Source organism: Mobula hypostoma, chromosome 23 (genome assembly GCF_963921235.1).
Source record: "Mobula hypostoma chromosome 23, sMobHyp1.1, whole genome shotgun sequence".
NCBI lineage: Eukaryota > Metazoa > Chordata > Chondrichthyes > Myliobatiformes > Myliobatidae > Mobula > Mobula hypostoma.
Window position 1 is genome coordinate 50308332 of NC_086119.1, and position 20900 is coordinate 50329231.

At 42.2% G+C, this 20900-nt stretch overlaps 2 protein-coding genes across 4 annotated transcripts in view; one reads left to right on the forward strand and one right to left on the reverse strand.

Moving 5' to 3' along the window:
- styxl1 (serine/threonine/tyrosine interacting-like 1) overlaps positions 1-11607 on the reverse strand; it is a 52503-nt gene extending 40896 nt beyond the window's left edge. Inside the window, exon 1 of one of the 3 annotated variants that reach the window (XM_063031156.1) lies at positions 11391-11607. In XM_063031156.1, coding sequence (XP_062887226.1) covers positions 11391-11493 — 103 coding nt within the window. In that variant the 5' untranslated portion in view covers positions 11494-11607. Of the gene's footprint in view, positions 1-2619; positions 2665-11390 lie in introns of those variants that run through there. The other 2 variants (XM_063031158.1, XM_063031157.1) reach the window with 2 other exon arrangements.
- Positions 11608-11837: 230 nt separating this feature from the next.
- The window catches only part of mdh2 (malate dehydrogenase 2, NAD (mitochondrial)), a 28247-nt gene continuing 19184 nt past the window's right edge, over positions 11838-20900 (forward strand). Inside the window, exon 1 of the mRNA XM_063031482.1 lies at positions 11838-11995. Within this exon, the coding sequence (XP_062887552.1) occupies positions 11924-11995 (72 nt within the window). The 5' untranslated portion in view covers positions 11838-11923. The remainder of the gene's footprint in view (positions 11996-20900) is intronic.

Sequence of the window (20900 nt, forward strand, 5' to 3'; positions counted from 1 at the left end):
TCCACAAGCTTTGTCTTTGGATTCTTTATTTTATGAATTGTATTGTCTGCTTGTTGTTTTCGTAATTTATATGCTAATAATCTAGCTGATTTACCTCCTACTTCATAATTCTTTTGTCTCAGGTAAAGAAAATTTCTTTGAGTTTCCAACGTATAAATATCATCAATTTCACTTTGCAATTTCCTAATTTCCTGTTTTCGATTTGAATTACTTTTGTTGCTATCTCCAACTTGAAGTTGTTTTAATTTTCCTTGAAGGTCTGCTAATTTTTGTGCATTGATTTTTTTCATGTGAGTAGTAATGGAAATAATTTTCCCTCTCAGTACAGCTTTCAATGTATCCCATAAAATCACTGGTGATGTTTCTCCCGTGTCATTAAGGTCTAGATATTCTTTGATTTCTCCCCTTAATCTCTCCATTACTTTTGGGTTATTAAGTATATGTGAGTTTAGCCTCCATAGTGTTTTCCTCATTTTCCTTTCCAGGATTAGAGACATAGAGACTGGGCTATGATCCGACAGATCAATTGTTGCAATATTACAGTTTTTTATCCTGAGTCTATCTGTATTAAAGATAAAGAAATAGTCTATCCTTGAATAGGCTGAATGAGGGAAAGAGTAATATGTATAATCTTTACTAGTAGGGTGTAATTCCCTCCAGACATCTATAATTCCCAACTCCTCCATCAATGAATTCACTTTCCGAGTCAGAGGTTTATTCTGAGTAACTATTCTTGAAGAATCTAATATAGGATTTAATCTAATATTAAAATCCCCTCCACAAATTACTACCCCTCGAGAACTGACCATTAGGTCAAAAATGTGTCTATAAAATGACCATTCACTACCTGGAGGAGCATAAACATTCAGCAATGTTATTTCTGTACCTTCTATTCTTCCTGTGATTTTTACAAACTGTCCTTCTTTGTCTCTAGTCTCTGAAATATGTTCATAATTAAGAGTACTTGATATTAAAGTTGCTACCCCTCTTTTGTGACTCAATTTATATGATGAATAAAATACATGCTTAAAGCCCATTCTTTTTAATTTTCCATGTTCAGATTGGCTCATATGTGTTTCCTGGAGGAAAGCTATTTGTGCCCTCTCTTTTTTCAATTTAGACATAATCTTATTTCTTTTAATTGGATTCAAAACCCCATTAACATTATAGGAAATTATTTTTACCAATTCAGTTTGCATTTTTCTCTAGTAGAAAAAAAGCACTCTCCTTTTCTAACCAAACAGTAAGCAATCCCTTCTCAACAGTAAACCAAGACATATAACCACACCCTAGACATTTCTGAACGTATTACATTTGAAAATTTTCCCCGACTTCCCACAGTGAGGCCTGAGCACCGACCCGCCTCAGTTCAGAGGGATAACCTCTATCTTCACCCTGTGTTAGAGGGCCCTCAGCAGTTTGAATAATCATAGAGAATTTTCTCCTATTTATGTCTCGACCATATTGCTATCATTCAAGTTATTCCGCCTAGATTATTTTCAGTTACCAGTTTTCATTTTACTTTTAAGTCCGATTTACTCTTTTCAGTCATTTCTCTTAATTAATCTGTATTCTCTGTACATTCGCGTCTGAATATTTGCAGCTTTTCCTTGTAGTTTGACACTCTGTTTCGAGTGGAGCGTCCTCGCCCCACTAACTGCCACGACTTCTGCCGAATCCTCTCCAGTAGCGACTCCGGTTGGGTGATAACTCTAATAGGTAGTCCCCGGTCCGCCAGGTCCGACGTTGCCTCCTCCACCGTAGCGTAAGTTTTTGTCCCTTCGTCGTAAAAGACTCTCAGCCAAGCTGGATACAGGGTCTGGAATCTGATGTTGTTTTCCTTCAGGACTCTCCGTGTTTCCGTATATTCCTTCCATCTGGCAAGAATCCCCGGTGCGTAGTCGTGGTCTAAACTGATTTTACAGTTGTTCCACATGAAACCTTTCTTTTGCCATGCTCTTTTAAGCACCTCTTCCTTCGTTCTGTAACTGAAAAATCTGATCAGAATCGATCTGGGCTGGGCGCCTGCTGGAGGCTGTGGTGCCAACGCGCGGTGAGCCGTTTCTATCTGTAGTTCTTTTGCGGCCGGTATATCAAGGTTCTCTCTAAGCAGCTTCTCCACGAAGGGAATCATCAATCCGGGTTTACCTTCGGTTCCTTCGGGAACTCCGTAGATCCTCACATTTTCCTTTCTTGAGCGGCCTTCTTGATCTATTAGTTTCCACTGGAGTTGGTCTTGTAGCTTCAGCATTTCTGCTATCACTTCCTCAGCATTTTGTAGCTTCTCTTCAATTCCAACAATCCTCGCTTCGGCTTCATCTATCCGCAAGTTAGTTTTTACTATTTCTCCTTTAATATCTTCCAGCTGTTTGCTGTTATCTTGTCGGAACTCGCGAATCTCTCCGAGAGTCAAAGACAGAGTCATCGATTCCCCCTCATTATCTCCGTCCTGGCTTGCCGTGGGAGAGCTAGGCCCTTCGCCTTGCTGCATCTCTTTATGTTTATCAGCCTTCGAAGCGGACTTTTTATTCTTGTTCTTAGACATCATCCTTGCCCCTTTTATTAATATAGTTATGCAATATTAAGTATTTGTCTAAATTCGATTTTGGGGCAGTTTACCTTCTTTTTTGTCGAGAGACCTTTTCCTTACGCCGCCATTCCCTTGATGACCCGGACGAGTCCCCCCTGTTTATTCATTTTCATATCTGCTGCCTGACCTGCTGAGTTCAATAGTAGTATTACATCAATAGCAGTATTTTAGCCAAATTGATTTCTGACACCATTTTGTATCACATTGTCTTTAATAACAAGCAGTTCCTTTCATTCACAGAAGAACCTCTTCAATAATACTTAGAATTCAAGATGAACAATATTTAGTGAATCATTTGTCCTGCAGTCGTTGCAGAGTGGTACATGACTCTACATAAAACCTATTTCAAATCCTATCAGCACACAGCAAGTTTCCAACAAAATGGGCAAAAATACCAGAAGAAGTTCAGCTAAATAGAAAGCGACTCTCTGTTCATCCAATCAGATATGACTGAGAAAAAGACATCAGACAAATGAGAAGGCGCCATAACCGTTCTCCACCAGTCTTCACACAGACACACCACCTAATCAACACATGCTGTAAGAAAAATGTTTTTTTCAGTTCTCCCTATCATTCAGAACTATAGCCTTTGATTTAGCCAGAAACAGTGATGTTGTTAGCAAACTTAAATATGGCATTGCAGCTGTGCTTAGCCACAGTCTTAAGTGCAAAGCAGGTAGAGCAGAGGCTATACACTTCATCAACTCTGCTGATGGAGATTGTGGAGGAGATGTTGTTGCCAATCTGAACTGACTAGGGTCTGCAAGTGAGGAATTGAGTATCCAATTGCACAAGGACATTTTGAGGCCAAGCTCTTGAAACTTATTGATTAGTTTTGAGAGAATGATAGCATTGAATGCTGAGCTGTGGTCAATAAAGAGCATCCAGATGTAAGCATCTTTGCTGTCCAGATGTTCCAGAGTCGAGTGAAAAGCCAATGTTATAGGATCTGCGGTGGACCTGTTGTGCCATTAGGCAAATTAAAGCAGATCCAAGTTGCTTCTCGGGCAGGAGTTGATACATTTCATCACCAACCTCTACAAACACTTCATTCACAGTGGACGTAAGTAGACAATAGTCATTGAGGTAATTTGCCGCATTCTTCCTGGGTACCTCAGACTGCTGAAGTGAGAGGTTAAAGATCTCAATGAACAGTCCAGTCAGTTGATCACCACAGGTCTTTAGTACTTGGCCAGGTACTCTGTCTGGGCCAGGTGCTTTTCGTGGGTTCACCCTCCTGAAGGACGCTTGCACATTGACCTCAGAAGCTGAAATAACAGCATGATCAAGGACTGTGGAAGTTCATGATGGTTCTTCCATGTTTTGATGGTCAAAACAAGCATAAAAGGCACTCAGCTCATCTGGAAGCGAAGCCCTGTTGTCACTTATGTTGTTTGATTTTACATTTAAGCCCTGCCACAGCCATTGAGCACTTTCATTGATTCAAGTATAGTCTGGAATTGCCACTTTGCCCCCTGAGATAGCTTTCCACAGATCATACATGGACCTCTTGCAACTTTCTTGGTCACCAGACTTGAAAGCCTCTGCTCTGGCCCTCAGCAGATTGTAGATTCTACAGTTTATCCAGAGCTTCTGGTTGAGGAAGACTCTGAATGCTTCTGTGGGGGCACACTCATCTATGACTGTTTTTATAAAGTCTGTGACAAACATAGTGTATTCATTCAGATCCACAGGTGAGCCCTTGTACACTGCCCAGTCTGCCAACCTAAAGCTAATCCATACCCATTCCTCGGCCTCCCATAACCACCTTTTTGCTGTCCTAATCTCTGGAATCTTGTCCTTCAGCCTCTGTATACAGGTAGGAGAAGGACAGCCTAGTGATTAGATTTCATAAGAAGCATGGAAAGGTAGGCATTTCTTCTCTTAGTATAACAGTGGTTTTGTGTATTAGGTGCTACAGGTCATATGCTGATGGTAACTGGAAAGTGATTTCTTCAAACAAGCTTGGTTGAAGTCCTGACTGTGATTTGAAATGTGTCAGGATGGATTATTTCTTGTTTGGTGACAGCATTATGCAGTATCTCAAATGCTTGATTATAGTCAGCTGGTGATGGTATGTAAACTCTGATGAGGATCATGGATGAGAATTCCCTAGGCAAATAGAATCGATGGCATTTGATTGTTAGGTGTTCAAAGTCAGGAGAACACAAATCTGACAAAACCACCACACCAAAACACCACCGAGAGTTTATCATGAAGCACATACCATGACCTTTAGTCTTTTTGGAATCAGTTGTTTGGTGCATTCTGTGAATCAAGAAGCCTTCGGGTTTGATCACTGTATCTGGCATGCTGGGAGTAAGCCATGTCTCAGTTAAACACAGGACACAACAATCTCTCATTTCCCTTCAATACAGCAATCTTGCCCTTAGGTCCTCAATTTTGTTTTCCAGTGACTGCACGTTTGCTAACAAGGGGTCTCATTCCTCTGTGTTTCATCTTGGCTTGGAGTACCGCATTTTCCGTCTTGCCATGGTGATGAATCTTTGTCTGCTTAAAGATGCTGTACCTACTTGCTTGAGGGTTAGGTCTGCCAACTCCTTTGGAAGATCATGAAATACGTAATTGATTAAGTCGATTTAAAAGTACATTACTTAAAGGGAAGTTACAAAATGCAGATGGCAGTGACAGTAATTCAAAAAGAAGTATATTTAGAAATATTGTATGTAGCCCACAGAATGTCACAGTGGTTCACTGGCGCCATCTTGAACAGCTCTTTTGATTAAAGTGAAGCAAATTATATCTTCATTTCACAAACAAGTGAAAATCTGCAGATGCTGGAAATCCAAGCAATACACACAAAATGCTGGAGGAACTCAGCAGGCCAGGCAGCATATTTTTTCCATAGATGCTGCCTGGCCTGCTGAGTGCCTCCAGCATTTTCTGTGGGTTGCTATATCTTCATCTTCTTCTTGGGCAGCACTTCAATGTTCAGAATGATTTGCTTCTATTCCGTTTTTGTAGGTTTTGATCTGGGTGACGAGAATCCGCAGGCTATGCTTGAGCAGGGGCAGATAGTCCTTAATAGGAGCAGTTTGTCGTACACTCTCACTATTATTCATGCATGGCTTTCGCATGCTCTTGTTGTCGAGGCCTCAGTGTCTTTCTGGATGTTCCTCCTTGATTTTGAGAGATCACTAGCCCGAGATTCTCTTAGCTCTGTCAAAATGCTGCATTTTTCCAAGCAGGCTTCAGCATTCTTGAAGTATTTTCCTGAAAAGGCTACTACTGTTCCTGTTATCAAACATGCAGATAATGAGGACTGCCCATTGATAGTTGAGTGTTGTCAGAGCAGATGCCAAGCATATCAGCCTGGAGTAGATGCCCGACAATGTGGCTGCATGTTTTTGCAGAAATAGCTTTGGTGGCACCTCCAGTACTTCTGTACATTCTCCATCACTTTGATGTACAGAGAAGGGTACCAATTACTGCCGGACTCTAGATCATGCGTGATGCAAGATCTTGGAACCTTAGCAAGGTATGTAAAGGGGAGCTTGTACTTGTAATTCTCAAACCAGAATCAAAATCACTAACATGGCTTGAAATTTGTTGTTTTAGGGCAGCAGTACAGTGTAAGACATAAAAATGACTGCAAGTTACAAATTAATAAACAAACAGTGTAAAAGAGGAATAGTGAGACAGCATTCGTGTTCATGGATCATTCAGAAATCTAGTGACAGAGGGGAAGAAGCTGTTCCTAAAACATTGACTGTGGATCTTCAGGTTCTTGTACCTCGTCCTCGATGGTAATAAAGAAAGGAGGGCATGTCCCAGGTGCTGAGGGTCCCTATTGATGGATGCCTTTCTTTCTTTCAAACCTTTCCTTGCATTATTTTTGGATCTTAAATAGAGACTGATTGTTGTAGTCATCAATCATGTTGGGTTCTTCTTCTATTCCAGAGTATTTTATAATTCAGTCAGATTACGAGCATAGGGAAGAAATATGTTTATTTCAGCAGATTCTAAGCTACCAGATGCATGTTGTATGTAATCTTACAAGGTTATCTTTGAAGTGCAGTGCCTTAATGCGATTGTGACACCAGGGAGTTCCCAGCAAGACTTACATTTCCTACATATTTATAGCAATGAACAATTCAATAATCAGTGCATCTTGCAAATTAAGGAGATCTTTGCTCTTTTTTATCTATTAATGCATGAGGATGAATAAATTTTGAACAGTCTTCTGTTCTTCTTAGGCAAAGACTGATCATCGAGGATAGTTTGCTTCTGAGGAGTTGAAGATCCCTGTGCATGAATTCTTTAATACAAGGTGGCTGGCTGTTATACTCAAAGTTGCCTCATGGCTTTGATGGAGGACAGATAGATACCTTATAGATCCCAAAGGAAATTACAGTAGCATTACAAGTGCACAGATATGAAAATATACAAATATTAGAAAAGAAAGAAGGAATAAAAAAATAAATTACCTCAAACAGTCTAATAGGAGGGGGTCATCACTTCCCCAGCTATAGGTTGACACATTATAGAGACTAATGGCTGAGGGTAAGAATAACCTCATATAGCGCTCTTTGAAGCAGTGCAGTTGTCTTAGTCTATTACTAAAAGTGCTCCTGTGCTCAGCCAAGGTGGCATGCAGGAGAGAAACATTGTCCAAAATTGCCAGGATTTTCTGTAGGTCCTGTGTCCTGCCACAGCCTCCAGTGTGTGTAGTTTGACTCCTAAAACAGAGCCAGCCTTTCTGACGTCCTGACGAAGGGTCTCGGCCTGAAACGTCGACTGTACCTCTTCCTAGAGATGCTGCCTGGCCTGCTGCGTTCACCAGCAACTTTGATGTGTGTTGCTTGAATTTCCAACATCTGCAGAATTCCTGTTGCCAGCCTTTCTAATCAGTTTATTGAGCCTGTTGGCATCACCCTTGTTGATGCCATTGCCCCAGCATACCAGCACATAGAAGATTGTACTGGTGACAACATACTGGTAGAACATGTGAAGAAGATATTTGCGTGGGGTTCTGAGTAGGTATGTTCCAATGAGACATGGAAAGGATGGTAGGGTACAAGATCCATGGTGTACAAAGGCGGTTGTAAATCTAGACAAGAAGAAAAGAAGAACTCACGAGAGGTTCAAAAAACTAGGTAATGATATGAATCTAGAAGATTATAAGGCTAACAGGAAGGAGCTTAAGAATGAAATTAGGAGAGCCAAAAGGGTCCAAGAGAAGGCCTTGGCGGACAGGATTAAGGAAAACCCAAAGGTATTCTACAAGTATGTGAAGAGCAAGAGGATGAGAAAATAGGACCAATCAAGTGGGACAGTGGAAAAGTGTGTATGGAACCAGAGGAAATAGCGGAGGTACTTAATGAATACTTTGCTTTAGTATTCACCACGGAAAAGGATCTTGGCGATTGTAGGGATGACTTGCAGTGGACTGAAGAGCTTGAGAATGTAGATATTAAGAAAGCGGATGTGCTAGAGCTTTTGGAAAGCATCAAGTTGGATAAGTCACCGGGACCGGACGGGATGTACTCCAGGCTACTGTGGGAAGCGAGGGAGGAGATTGCTGAGCCTATGGCCATGATCTTTGCATCATCAATGAGGACAGGAGAGGTTCTGGAGGATTGGAGGGTTGTAGGTTTATTCCCTTATTCAAGAAAGGGAGTAGGGATATCCCAGGAAATTATAGGCCAGTGAGTCTTACTTCAGTGGTTGGTAAATTGATGGAGAAGATCCTGAGAGGCAGGAGTTATGAGCATTTGTAGAGGCATAATATGATTAGGAATAGTCAGCATGGCTTTGTCAAAAGCAGGTTGTGCCTTACGAACCTGATTGAATTTTTTGAGCGCAAACACGAGGAAATCTGCGGATGCTGGAAATTCAAGCAACACACATCAAAGTTGCTAGTGAACGCAGCAGGCCAGGCAGCATCTCTAGGAAGAGGTACAGTTGACATTTTAGGCCGCGACCCTTCGTCAGGACTAACTGAAAGAACAGCTAGTAAGAGATTTGAAAGTGGGAGGGGGAGGGGGAGATCCAAAATGATAGGAGAAGACAGGAGGGGGACGGATGGAGCCAAGAGCTGGACGGGTGATTGGCAAAAGGGATATGTGAGGATCATGGGACAGGAGGTCCAGGGAGAAAGAAAAGGGGGAGGGAGGAAAAACCCAGAGGATGGACAAGGGGTATAGTGAAAGGGGCAGAGGGAGAAAAAGGAGAGAGAGAAAAAGAATGTGTGTATATAAATAAATAACGGATGGGGTACGAGGGGGAGGTGGGGCATTAGCGGAAGTTTGAGAAGTCAATGTTCATGCCATCAGGTTGGAGGCTACCCAGACAGAATATAAGGTGTTGTTCCTCCAACCTGAGAGAAAGCAGGATCTCCCAGTGGCCACACATTTTAATTCCACGTCCCATTCCCATTCTGATATGTCTATCCACGGCCTCCTCTACTGTAAAGATGAAGCCACACTCAGGTTGGAGGAACCTTATATTCCGTCTGGGTAGCTTCCAACCTGATGGCATGAACATTGACTTCTCAAACTTCCGCTAATGCCCCACCTCCCCCTCGTACCCCATCTGTTATTTATTTATATACACACATTCTTTCTCTCTCTCTCCTTTTTCTCCCTCTGACTATACCCCTTGCCCATTGGGTTTCCCCCCTCCCCCTTTTCTTTCTCCCCGGGCCTCCTGTCCCATGATCCTCTCATATCCCTTTTGCCAATCAACTGTCCGGCTCTTGACTCCATCCCTCCCCCTCCTGTCTTCTCCTATCATTTCGGATCTCCCCCTCCCCCTCCCCCTCCCACTTTCAACTCTCTTACTAACTCCTCCTTCAGTTAGTCCTGACGAAGGGTCTCGGCCCGAAACATCGACTGTACCTCTTCCTAGAGATGCTGCCTGGCCTGCTGCGTTCACCAGCAACTTTGATGAATTTTTTGAGGATATGACGAAGCACATTGATGAAGGTGGAGCCGTAGATGTAGTGTATATGGATTTTAGCAAGGCATTTGATAAGGTACCCCATGCAAAGCTTATTGAGAAAGTAAGGAGGCATGGGATCCAAGGGGATATTGCTTTGTGGATCCAGAACTGGCTTGCCCACAGAAAGTAAAGAGTGGTTGTAGACGGGTCATATTCTGCATGGAGGCTGGTGACCAGTGGTGTGCCTCAGGGATCTGTTCTGGGACCCCTAATCTTTGTGATCTTTATAAATGATCTGGGTGAGGAAGAGGAGGGATGGGTTAGTAAATTTGCTGATGACACAAAGGTTGAGTGTGTTGTGGATAGTGTGGAGGGCTGTCAGAGGTTACAACGGGATGTTGATAGGATGCAAAACTGGGCTGAGAAGTGGCAGATGGAGTTCAACCCAGATAAGTGTGAGGTGGTTCATGTTGATAGCTCAAATATGATGGCAGAATATAGTATTAATGGTAAGACTCTTGGCAGTGTGGAGGATCAGAGGGATCTTGGGGTCTGAGTCCATAGGACACTCAAAGCTGCTACGCAGGTTGACTCTGTGGTTAAGAAGGCATATCGTGCATTGGTTTTCATCAATTGTAGGATTGAGTTTAAGAGCCGAGAGGTAATGTTGCAGCTATATAGGACCCTGGTCAGATCCTACTTGGAATACTGTGGTCAATTCTGGTTGCCTCACTATAGGAAGGATGTGGAAACCATAGAAAGGGTGCGGGGGAGATTTACAAGGATGTTACCTGGATTGGGGAGCATGCCTTCTGAGAATAGGTTGAGTGAACTTGGCCTTTTCTCCTTGGAGCAATGGAGGATGACAGGTGACCTGATAGAGGTGTGCAAGATAATGAGAGGCATTGATCATGTGGATAGTCAGAGGCTTTTCCCCAGGGCTGAAATGGCTGGCATGAGAGGGCATAGTTTTAAGGTGCTTTGAAGTAGGTACAGAGAAGATGTCAGGGGTAAGTTTTTTTATGGAGAGAGTGGTGAGTGTATGGAATGGGCTGGCGGCGGTGGAGGCAGAAACAATAGGGTCTTTTAAGAAACACACATCAAAGTTGCTGGTGAACGCAGCAGGCCAGGCAGCATCTGTAGGAAGAGGTGCAGTCGACATTTCAGGCCGAGACCCTTCGTCAGGTCTTTTAAGAGACTGCTGGATGGCTACATGGAGCTTAGAAAAATAGAGGGCTATGGGTGAAGCCTAGGTAGTTCTAAGGTAAGGGCATGTTCGGCACAGCTTTGTGGGCCAAAAAGCCTGCATTGTGATGTATGTTTTCTATGTTTCTATATTTCTAAGAGGCCTGTATACTCTAGAGGAGCTCAGTCTCCTCAGGAAGTAGAGGCGATTCTGGAAAAGTAGCCCATATAGTTTTGTTGCACAGTACATAGATACAGAGACACTTTGACCACACACACACATTTTTCCTTCATGCCTCCTCCTTCACTTTACCCCTATCATAATTTCCTCCCTCCTTTTATCCTTTATTTCTCAATATTCCTATCTCTGTCCCATCCTTCCTTAATCAATCACTACTTTCTTCATTTTTCCATGCTGTTTCCCCCAACTCTTAACTCTTCCCCCCTCTCCCGCCACCACAGGACTTTCCAAGCATACGGCCGCCATTGACTGCTGACACCCTGACGATTGCAGTTCCCTGATTCATTGCTATGGTTGGGGAAAGGAACGCTATTTCAGAAGCACTGATGTGGAAGGTGGTGTCAGAAGAGAAACAATGTTGCCAAAGAAACTGAGAAAATGGGTTAATGTCATTATTGGGAGGAACTTGGGTCTTCACTCATTAATATTCTTTCGTTATCCCCTTATTTAAACTTTGGTCATTATACTCACCGACTAAATACAGATAAATCGGATCTGTCAGCCTGGAATACTTTGTGTTTTGATTCAGTATGTTGTAGAACTCTGTTGCATCACAAAATATAATTCCTGCCATTACGGGATTTAATACGGAATCAACAAGTTGTGGGTGGGTCGGTAAGTGCTGTTACCAGCTCCAAGGGTCCCTGGTTTCAGCTCTTGTTGAACGGTATCCATGAAGTGACGTCAATGAGCTGAGAATCAGGGTACAGTAACTGAGCCTTAGGCGCATGCGCAGTGCCCCTCACGGATGGCCGCAATTGACAGCCGCGTAAGAGGGCGAAACGCGTGTGCGCATGCGCTTCAATTCAACCAAACGTCAGGCGTGGATAAATTGGACAGCATGGCGCGCGGCGCTAACCAATCAGTGAGAGCGGAAGTGGGAGATGAGGAAGCGGATTGGTCAATCGGCGCCGACGGAGCAAGTTAGGGTGCGTCGCTGTCCTCACTGAGTCCTTTAGCTGCTGGAGGTCGTTCGAGTCGCATTATTGGGGTGATCGGCTGAGATGTTGTCCCGTGTTGCCAGGCCTGTTGCTACTGCCGCTGGGCTCTGCAGGAGTTTCTCCGGCTCCTCCCAGGTACGAGCAAATCGGCGTGCCGTGTGCCAAGACAGTGGCTGAGTTCTCCCTCCGCATGGAGCTCTTGGCCTGGCCGGCTCTCTCTCCGGGCCTGGGGTCACTGGTCGCACCGGGACTTCGCGTGAAGAGTCTTTGCTGGAGATGTCGCTTCTGGGGGCTAGCAGGCAATTGGGTCACGGGCCGCGTCTTTTCCATCCCTGTGCTTTGCTCGGCAGTGTTGAAGCGTTGGCGGTTCCTGTTTAAGAGACTATGTCCTGCCTGGTTGTTGCCTTGTATCTGCATCTGGGGTTCCTCAGCTAAATGTTTCATTATCGTACGATGTACAAATAATGATTTTATTTGATGCCATTCACTTGTTGCCTTCTTCCTCTGATAAAACATGATTCGCTTTTTTGTGTGTTTCACCTAAATAATAGTAATCAGCATGTACTCTAGTAATTTGAGAATGGATCAAATGTGAGTAGGCAGTGAGTAACACCATTGCTGATAGAAGGAAGGGCAAATACTTGCATTGCATTGGGCTATTTGTGATCTCAGGTTTAGGATCTGATGTGAGTTTGTGAACAAAAAAATAGAAATTTAGGTTTTGACCTCATGGGGTCAGGATATATGTACTTCTGCAGTTTTAACAGAATCCTATAAGGGAAAAATTGGATTGTATTGCAAAATTTGTTTTATCAAAATCAGTTGCCTTGGAGTAATGATTGATTATATTGCTTTTTGCGTGTAGTCTATGTGGTCTCTGCAAAGATGCAATGAAAACTTGAATATTTGCTTGTTAATGAAATGAATATGCAAATAGATGTTTATTTTGGGATATTTGATTGCTTGGTGGTATTGTGATATGAGCCATGTACTGCACTTGTCATTATTGATGTCTTCAGTAGTGGGAGAGATACGGAATCATTTTTTTAAAATGCTGCATAAACTCCAGGCATGGCAGGAGATTCATTGATGCAGTGATACCGGCAGACTAACGTGTAGCTTGATGTGTGGTAGTCTGAAACCAATTGCCGGCTTATTAAGTGAAGTACCATTATTTTGTCATTTTGTTTTAAAAATCCCCCAGTAACTTTCCTATTTTTGTTCATGGTGCTGATCCTTGTCAAGCATTAGTGAATAAGGTATCATTTCTGAATCTTGCTCCTCCAATAAGATTGATAATCTCTTAACCATATAACAATTACAGCATGGAAACAGGCCATCTCAGCCCTTCTAGTCCGTGCTGAACTCTTACTCTCACTTAGTCCCACCGACCTGCACTCAGCCCATAACACTCCATTCCTTTCCTGTCCATATATCTATCCAATTTAAATTTAAACGACAACATCATACCTGCTTCAACCACTTCTGCTGGAAGCTCATTCCACACAGCTAACACTCTCTGTGAGTAAAGAAGTTCCCCCTCATGTTACCTCTAAACCTTCGTCCTTTAACTCAACTCATGTCCTCTTGTTTGAATCTTCCCCACTCTCAATGGAAAAAGCCAATCCACGTCAACTCTATCAATCCCCCTCATAATTTTAACCACCTCTATCAAGTTCCCCCCTCAACCTTCTACACTCCAAAGAATAAAGACCTAACTTGTTCAACCTTTCTCTGTAACTTAGGAGATGAAACGCAGGCAACATTTTAGTAAACCTCTGTATTCTCTCAATTTTATTGAGATTTTTCCCATAATTCGGTGACCAGAACTGTACACAATACTCCAAATTTAGCCTCACCAATGCCTTATACAATTTCAACATTACATCCCAACTCCTATACTCAATGCTCTGATTAATAAAGGCCGGCATACCAAAAGCTTTCTTCACCACCCTGTCCACATGAGATTCCACCTTCAGGGAACTATACACCATTATTCCTAGATCACTCTGTTCTACTGCATTCTTCAATGCCCTACCATTTACCATGTATGTCCTATTTTGATTAGTCCTACCGAAATGTAGCACCTCACATTTTTCAGCATTAAACTCCATCTGCCATCTTTCAGCCCACTCTTCTAACTGTCCTAAATCTCTCTGCAAGCTTTGAAAACCTACCTTATCATCCACAACGCCACCTATCTTAGTATCATCTGCATACTTACTAATCTAATTTACCACCCCATCATCCAGATCATTAATATATATGACAAACAACATTGGACCCAATACAGATCCCGGAGGCATACCGCTACACACCATCCTCCAATCTGACACACAGTTATCCACCACTACTCTGGTGTCTCCCATCTAGCCACTGCTGAATCCATTTTACTACTTCCATATTAATGCCTAACGATTGAACCTTCCGAACTAACCTTCAGGGTGGAACTTTGTCAAAGGCCTTACTGAAGCCCATATAGACAACATCCACCACTTTACCCTCGTCAATTTTCTTAGTAACCTCATCAAAAAATTCAATAAGATTTATCAAACATGACCTTCCACGCACAAATCCATGTTGACTGTTCCTAATCAGACACTGTCTATCCAGATAATTATATATACCATCTGTAAGAATACTTTCCATCAATTTACCCACCAATGACCGTCAAACTCACAGGCCGATAATTGCCAGGTTTACTCTTAGAACCCTTTTTAAACAATGGAATCACATGAGCAATATGCCAATCCTCCAGCACCATCCCCATTTCTAATGAGATTTGAAATATTTCTGTCAGAGACCCTGCTATTTCTACACTAACTTCCCTTAAGGTCCTAGGGAATATCTTGTCTGGACCCAGAGACTTATCCACTTTTATATTCCTTAAAAGTGCCAGTACTTCCTCTTCTTTAATTGTCATACTTTCCATAACCACCCTTCTTGTTTCCTTTACCTTACGCAATTCAATATCATTCTCCTTAGTGAATACCGAAGAAAAGAAATTGTTCAAAATATCCCCCATCTCTTTTGGCTCCGCACATAGCCGTCCACTCTGATTCTCCAAGGGACCAATTTTATCCCTCACTACCCTTTTGCCACTAACATAACTGTAGAAACCCTTTGGATTTATTTTCACCTTACTTGCCAAAGCAGCCTCGTATTTTCTTTTAGCTTTTCTAATTTCTTAAGATTCTTTTTACATTCTTTATATTCCTCGAGTACCTCATTAACTCCAAGCTGCCTATATTTATTGAAGATCCCTCTTTTTCTGAACCAAATTTCCAATATCTCTTGAAAACCATGGCTCTCTCAAACTTTTAACCTTTCCTTTCAACCTAACAGGAACATGAAGATCCTAAACCCTCAAAATTTCACCTTTAAATGACCTCCATTTCTCTGTTACATCCTTCCCATAAAACAAATTGTCCCAATCCACTCCTTCTAAATCCTTTCGCATCTCCTCAAAGTTGGCCTTTCTCCAATCAAAAATCTCAATCCTAGGTCCAGTCCTATCCTTCTCCATAATTACACTGGAACTAATGGTATTGTGATCACTGGACTGGAAGTGCTCCCCAAAAAAACTATCTTGCACACATTTGACAAACTCTAAACCATCCAGCCCTTTTACAGAATGGGCTTTCCATTCTGTTTGGAAAATTAAAATCTCCCACAATCACAACCTTGTGCTTACTACAAATATCTGCTATCTCCTTACAAATTTGCTCCTCCAGTTCTTGGTCCCCATTAGGTGGTCTATAATACACCCCTATAAGCGTCACAACACCTTTCCCGTTCCTCAATTCCACCCAAATAGCCTCCCTAGATGAATCCACTAATCTATCCTGCCAGAGCACCGCTGTTATATATTCTGTGACGAGCAATGCAACACTTCCCCCTCTTGTCCCTCCTATTCTATCACACCTGAAGCAACGAAATCCTGGAATATTTAGTTGCTATTCACACCCCTCCTGCAACCACGTTTCACTAATAGCTACGACATCATACTTCCCGGTATCAATCCATGCTCTAAGCTCATCCACCTTTCTTACAATGCTCCTAGCATTAAAATAAATGCATTTAAGAAACTTTCCACCTCCCACTCTTTGTTTATCCTTAAAGGAGCAAACAACTTTGTTAACTTTTTTTCCCCTTTTCGAAAATGTATCTTGACATGTGACATCAAAAATCCCCGGTGCTTGGAATCTGAGATACTAAAACCAGAAAATCTGGGAATACTCAGCTGCTCAGGCAGCAACCACTTGGGCAGAAGCAATAATATTTTAGGCTATTGATTTTTTTTCCCATTCGAAATGGATTAGGAAAAAACCTCTGCTTAGTCCTTTAGTTCTCTAGGAGGTTCTGGGAATGGTGAGGGATGAGATTGCAAGCCTCTGGCAATGAACTTTGCATTATCAGTGAGGACGGTTGCAGATGTTGTTCCCTTATTCAAGAAAGGGAGTAGAGATAGCCCAGGAAATCTTAGACCAGTGAGTCTTACTTCAGTGGTTGGTAAGTTGATGGAGGAGATCCTGAGAGGCAGGATTTATGAACATTTGGAGAGGCATAATATGATTAGGGATAGTCAGCATGGCTTTGTCAAAAGCAGGTCGTGCCTTACGAGCCTGATTGAATTTTTTTTGAATATGTGACTAAAGACATTGAGGAAGGTAGAACAGGTAGACAGGCCATATTCAGCATGGAAGTTGGTGACCAGTGGTGTCCCCCAGGGATCTGTTCTGGGACCCCTAATCTTTGTGATCTTTATAAATGACCTAGATGAGGAAGAGGAGAGATGGGTTAGTAGATTTGCTGATGACACAAAGGTTGGGGGTGTTGTGGATAGTGTGGAGGGCTGTCAGAGGTTACAACGGGACATTGATAGGATGCAAAACTGGGCTGAGAAGTGGCAGATGGAGTTCAACCCAGATAAGTGAGAGATGGTTCATTTTGGTAGGTCAAATATGATGGCAAATATAGTATTAATGGTAAGACTCTTGGCAGTGTGGAGGATCAGAGGGATCTAGGGGTCTGAGTCCATAGGCCACTCAAAGCTGCTGCGCAAGTTGACCGTGTGGTTAAGAAGGCATACGGTGCATTGGCCTTCATCAATTATGGGATTGAGTTTAAGAGCCGAGAAGTAATGTTGCAGCTATATAGGACCCTGGTCAGACCCCACTTGGAGTACTGTGCTCAGTTCTGGTCACCTCACTACAGGAAGGATGTGGAAACCATAGAAAGGGGTGCAGAGGAGATTTACAAGGATGTTGCCTGAATTGGGGAGCATGTCTTATTAGATTAGGTTGACTGAACTTGGCCTTTTCTCCTTGGAGTGACGGAGGATGAGAGGTGAGCTGATAGAGGTGTATAAGATGATGAGAGGCATTGATTGTGTGGATAGTCAGAGGCTTTTTCCCAGGGCCTGAAATGGCTAACATGAGAAGACACCGTTTTAAGGTGCTTGGAAGTAGGTACAGAGGAGATGTCGGGGATAAGTTTTTTTTTACTCAGAGAGTAGTGAGTGGAAGGAATGGGCTGCCGACAACGGTGGTGGCGACAGATATGATAGGATCTTTTAAGAGACTCCTGGATGGGTACATGGAGCTTAGAAAAATAGAGGGCTACGGGTAACTTGAGGTAATTTCTAAAGTAAGTACATGTTTGGCACAGCATTGTGGGCTGAAAGGCCTGTATTTTGCTGTAGGTTTTCTATGCTTCTGTTTCTAATCGCATTAAATTAGTGCCTGTTGATTCAAGATCATTTAATGTAATTTCCTGCACACAAATGTAAAGGGAAGATGAAATGATTGTTACACCAGATCCAGTGCAGCGCACAAAAAATAAAAGATATAAAAATAATAGTAAAAACCACAATAAATAAATGGCCCTTTCTGGCTTGTTCTCCTTGGGCCTCCACACTTGGTTGCCTTGTGCTATCATTGTTTTGCTTTTGGTTGCTTATGCTTTCCTCCCTTGAGTTTTGTCATTTGTGCCGGTAAGCTGTTTGGTTTCTTTATTAGTTATTAATAATTATGAAAAATAAGTCTTTAATGGCATCTTTGAAATCATGCCTGTTTTTTTTTCTCTGTCCAGTTTTTGCTCAATTTGCTATCGTGCTGATTATTTATCCGATACTCTGACCTTTGCTGCAAAATATGCTGAACATCCACGAACAAGGAGGGGTGCAAGTCAAGTTGCTGAGTGTTTCTTCAAAAGGGGAAATAAATATCTAGAAATGCTCAGCAAGTCAGGATTGGCAATTAGACAAACTCCCAAGCTACAGAGAGGGTGGGGATGGTGCCAATCCTTGGGGAATGAACTATAAATGAGCGCGTAGAAGTCTGAGATTTAGAAGTCCTGGGCTCAACTGCCATAAGATATTAGTCTCGGCATGCCAGTATGTCGATATCTAGATTAGTTCTTCCAAAACTGTCCTCTGGGCATACAAGCAGTGGATGCAACAGGTGCAATGCTAAATTTGCTTGCAGCAGCGTTGTAGCCTAAATATTTAACAAAGAATAAACATTAAGCTATACAGAAATTGCTGATGTAAATAATCTGAAACTTTTTTCAACACTTTTTCTTTTACTTATTTACAGTCTGTTGGCCAAATATTAGGTTTTCATTTGCTATAGTGTTTCATTATTTGTTCCTGGATGTGTCTGTATGACTACAGTTTGTTATAAGGATGCCAAGTTGCAATATGTAGAAATGCTAGTGTTGCAATTTTCGTTGGTGCCTGTACTTGTGTGTTTGAGTGCACATTTCAAAATATCTAAATATTGAATGCCAGAATTACATTCCAATGTGGAATGTCGCTAAATGAAAGTTGTTTACCTTGCCGAGTACTCGATTGAAACAATACAGAATCAGCTTTTTCTATTAATTAGCTTACATAATTCTGTTTTGTATATACAGTGGTGCTAGAAAGTTCATGAGCAATTTAGAATTTTCTATTTCTGCATAAATATGACCTAAAATGTGATCAGATCTTTAAGTCCTAAAACTAGATAAAGAGAATCCAATTAAATAAAGAACACAAAACTATACCCTTTTTCTTTTATTTAGAAAAATGATCCAATACAGTCAACCTTCACTAATCCAACTACCTGTAATCCAGTTCGTTCCTGTACTTTGGCATTTTCACTATTCCGGCACTCCTCAGGTCCCAATGGTGCCGGATTAGTGATCGTCGACCCGTATTACATGTATTTATTGGAAAAAGTATGTGAACTTTTGCTTTCAATAACTGGTGTGACCCCCTTGTACAGCAGTAACTTCAACCACACATTCCCAGTAACAGTTAATTGGTCCTGCACATCGGCGAGGAGGAATTTTAGGTCATTCAGTCTTACAAAACTGCTTCAACTCTGGGATGTTGGTGGGCTTCCTTGCAAGAACTGTTTGCTTCAGGTCCTTCCACGCATTTCTATAGGATTAAGGTCAGGACATTGACTCTGCCATTCCAAAACATGAAATTGTTTCTGCTTTAGCTATTCTTTTGTGGACTGACTTGTGTGTTTAGGGTCGTTGTCTTACTGCATGACCCGCTTTCTCTTGAGCTTCAGTTCACTGACAGATTCCCTGACGTTCTCCTGTAGCATTTGCTGGTACAATTCAGAATTCATTGTTCCATCTATGATGGCAAGCCGTCTAGTCCGAAGGCAGCAAAGCGGGCCCAAACCATGACATTGCCAGCACTACGTTTCACAGTTGGGACGAGGTAGAGTAGAGCTAGATCTTATCTCAGTATAGTGAGACATCAATAGCTTTCTAAATATTTTTCAAGTATTGAGCAAAACCACCTAGACAACACAAAAACCTACGTCGGGATGCAGTTCCATCGACTATAGCTCAGCATTTAATACCATCATTCCCACAATTCTGATTGAGAGGTTGCAGAACCTGGGCCTCTGTACCTCCCTCTGTAATTGGATCCTCGACTTCCTAACCGGAAGACAACAGTCTGTGCAGATTGGTGGTAACAAGTCCTCTTCACTGACGATCAACTCTGGCGCACCTCAGGGGTGTGTGCTTAGCCCACTGCTCTACTCTCTGTATACACATGACTGCGTGGCTAGCCATAGCTCAAATACCATCTATAAATTTGCTGATGATACAACCATTGTTGGTAGAATCTCAGGTGGTGACGAGAGGGCGTACAGGAGTGAGATATGCCAACTAGTGGAGTGGTGCTGCAGCAACAACCTGGCACTCAACGTCAGTAAGATGAAAGAGCTGATTGTGGACTTCAGGAAGGGTAAGATGAAGGAACACATACCAATCCTCATAGAGGGATCAGAAGTGGAGACAGAGAGCAGCTTCAGGTTCCTGGGTGTCAAGATCTCTGAGGATCTAACCTGGTCCCAACATATCGATGTAGTTATAAAGAAGGCAAGACAGCGGCTGTATTTAATTAGGAGTTTGAAGAGATTTGGCATGTCAACAAATACAGTCAAAAACCTCTATAGATGTACCGTGGAGAGCATTCTGACAGGCTGCATCACTGTCTGGTATGGAGGGGCTACTGCACAGGACCGAAAGAAGCTGCAGGATGTTGTAAATCTAGTCAACTAGCCTACAAAGTACCCAGGACATCTTTAGGGAGCGGTCTCTCAGAAAGGCAGTGTCCATTATTAAAGACCTCCAGCACCCAGGGCCTGCCCTTTTCTCACTGTTACCATCAGGTAGGAGATACAGAAGTCTGAAGGCACACACTCAGCGATTCAGGAACAGCTTCTTTCCTTCTGCCATCCAATTCCTAAATGGACTTTGAAGCTTTTTTTAATATGCAGTATTTCTGTTTTTGCACATTTTAAAAATTATTCAATATACATAATTGATTTACTTTATTATGTTTTATTTTATTATTACTTTTCTCTCTGTTAGATTATGTAATACATTGAACTGCTGCTAAGCTAGCAAATTTCACGCCACACGGCAGTGATAATAAATCTGATTCTGACATCTTGAGTAGCTGTTGTTCTCCAGTTTAATGCCTCAATGTAAAAAGGTTAATGATATGTTGATTAGTTTTATA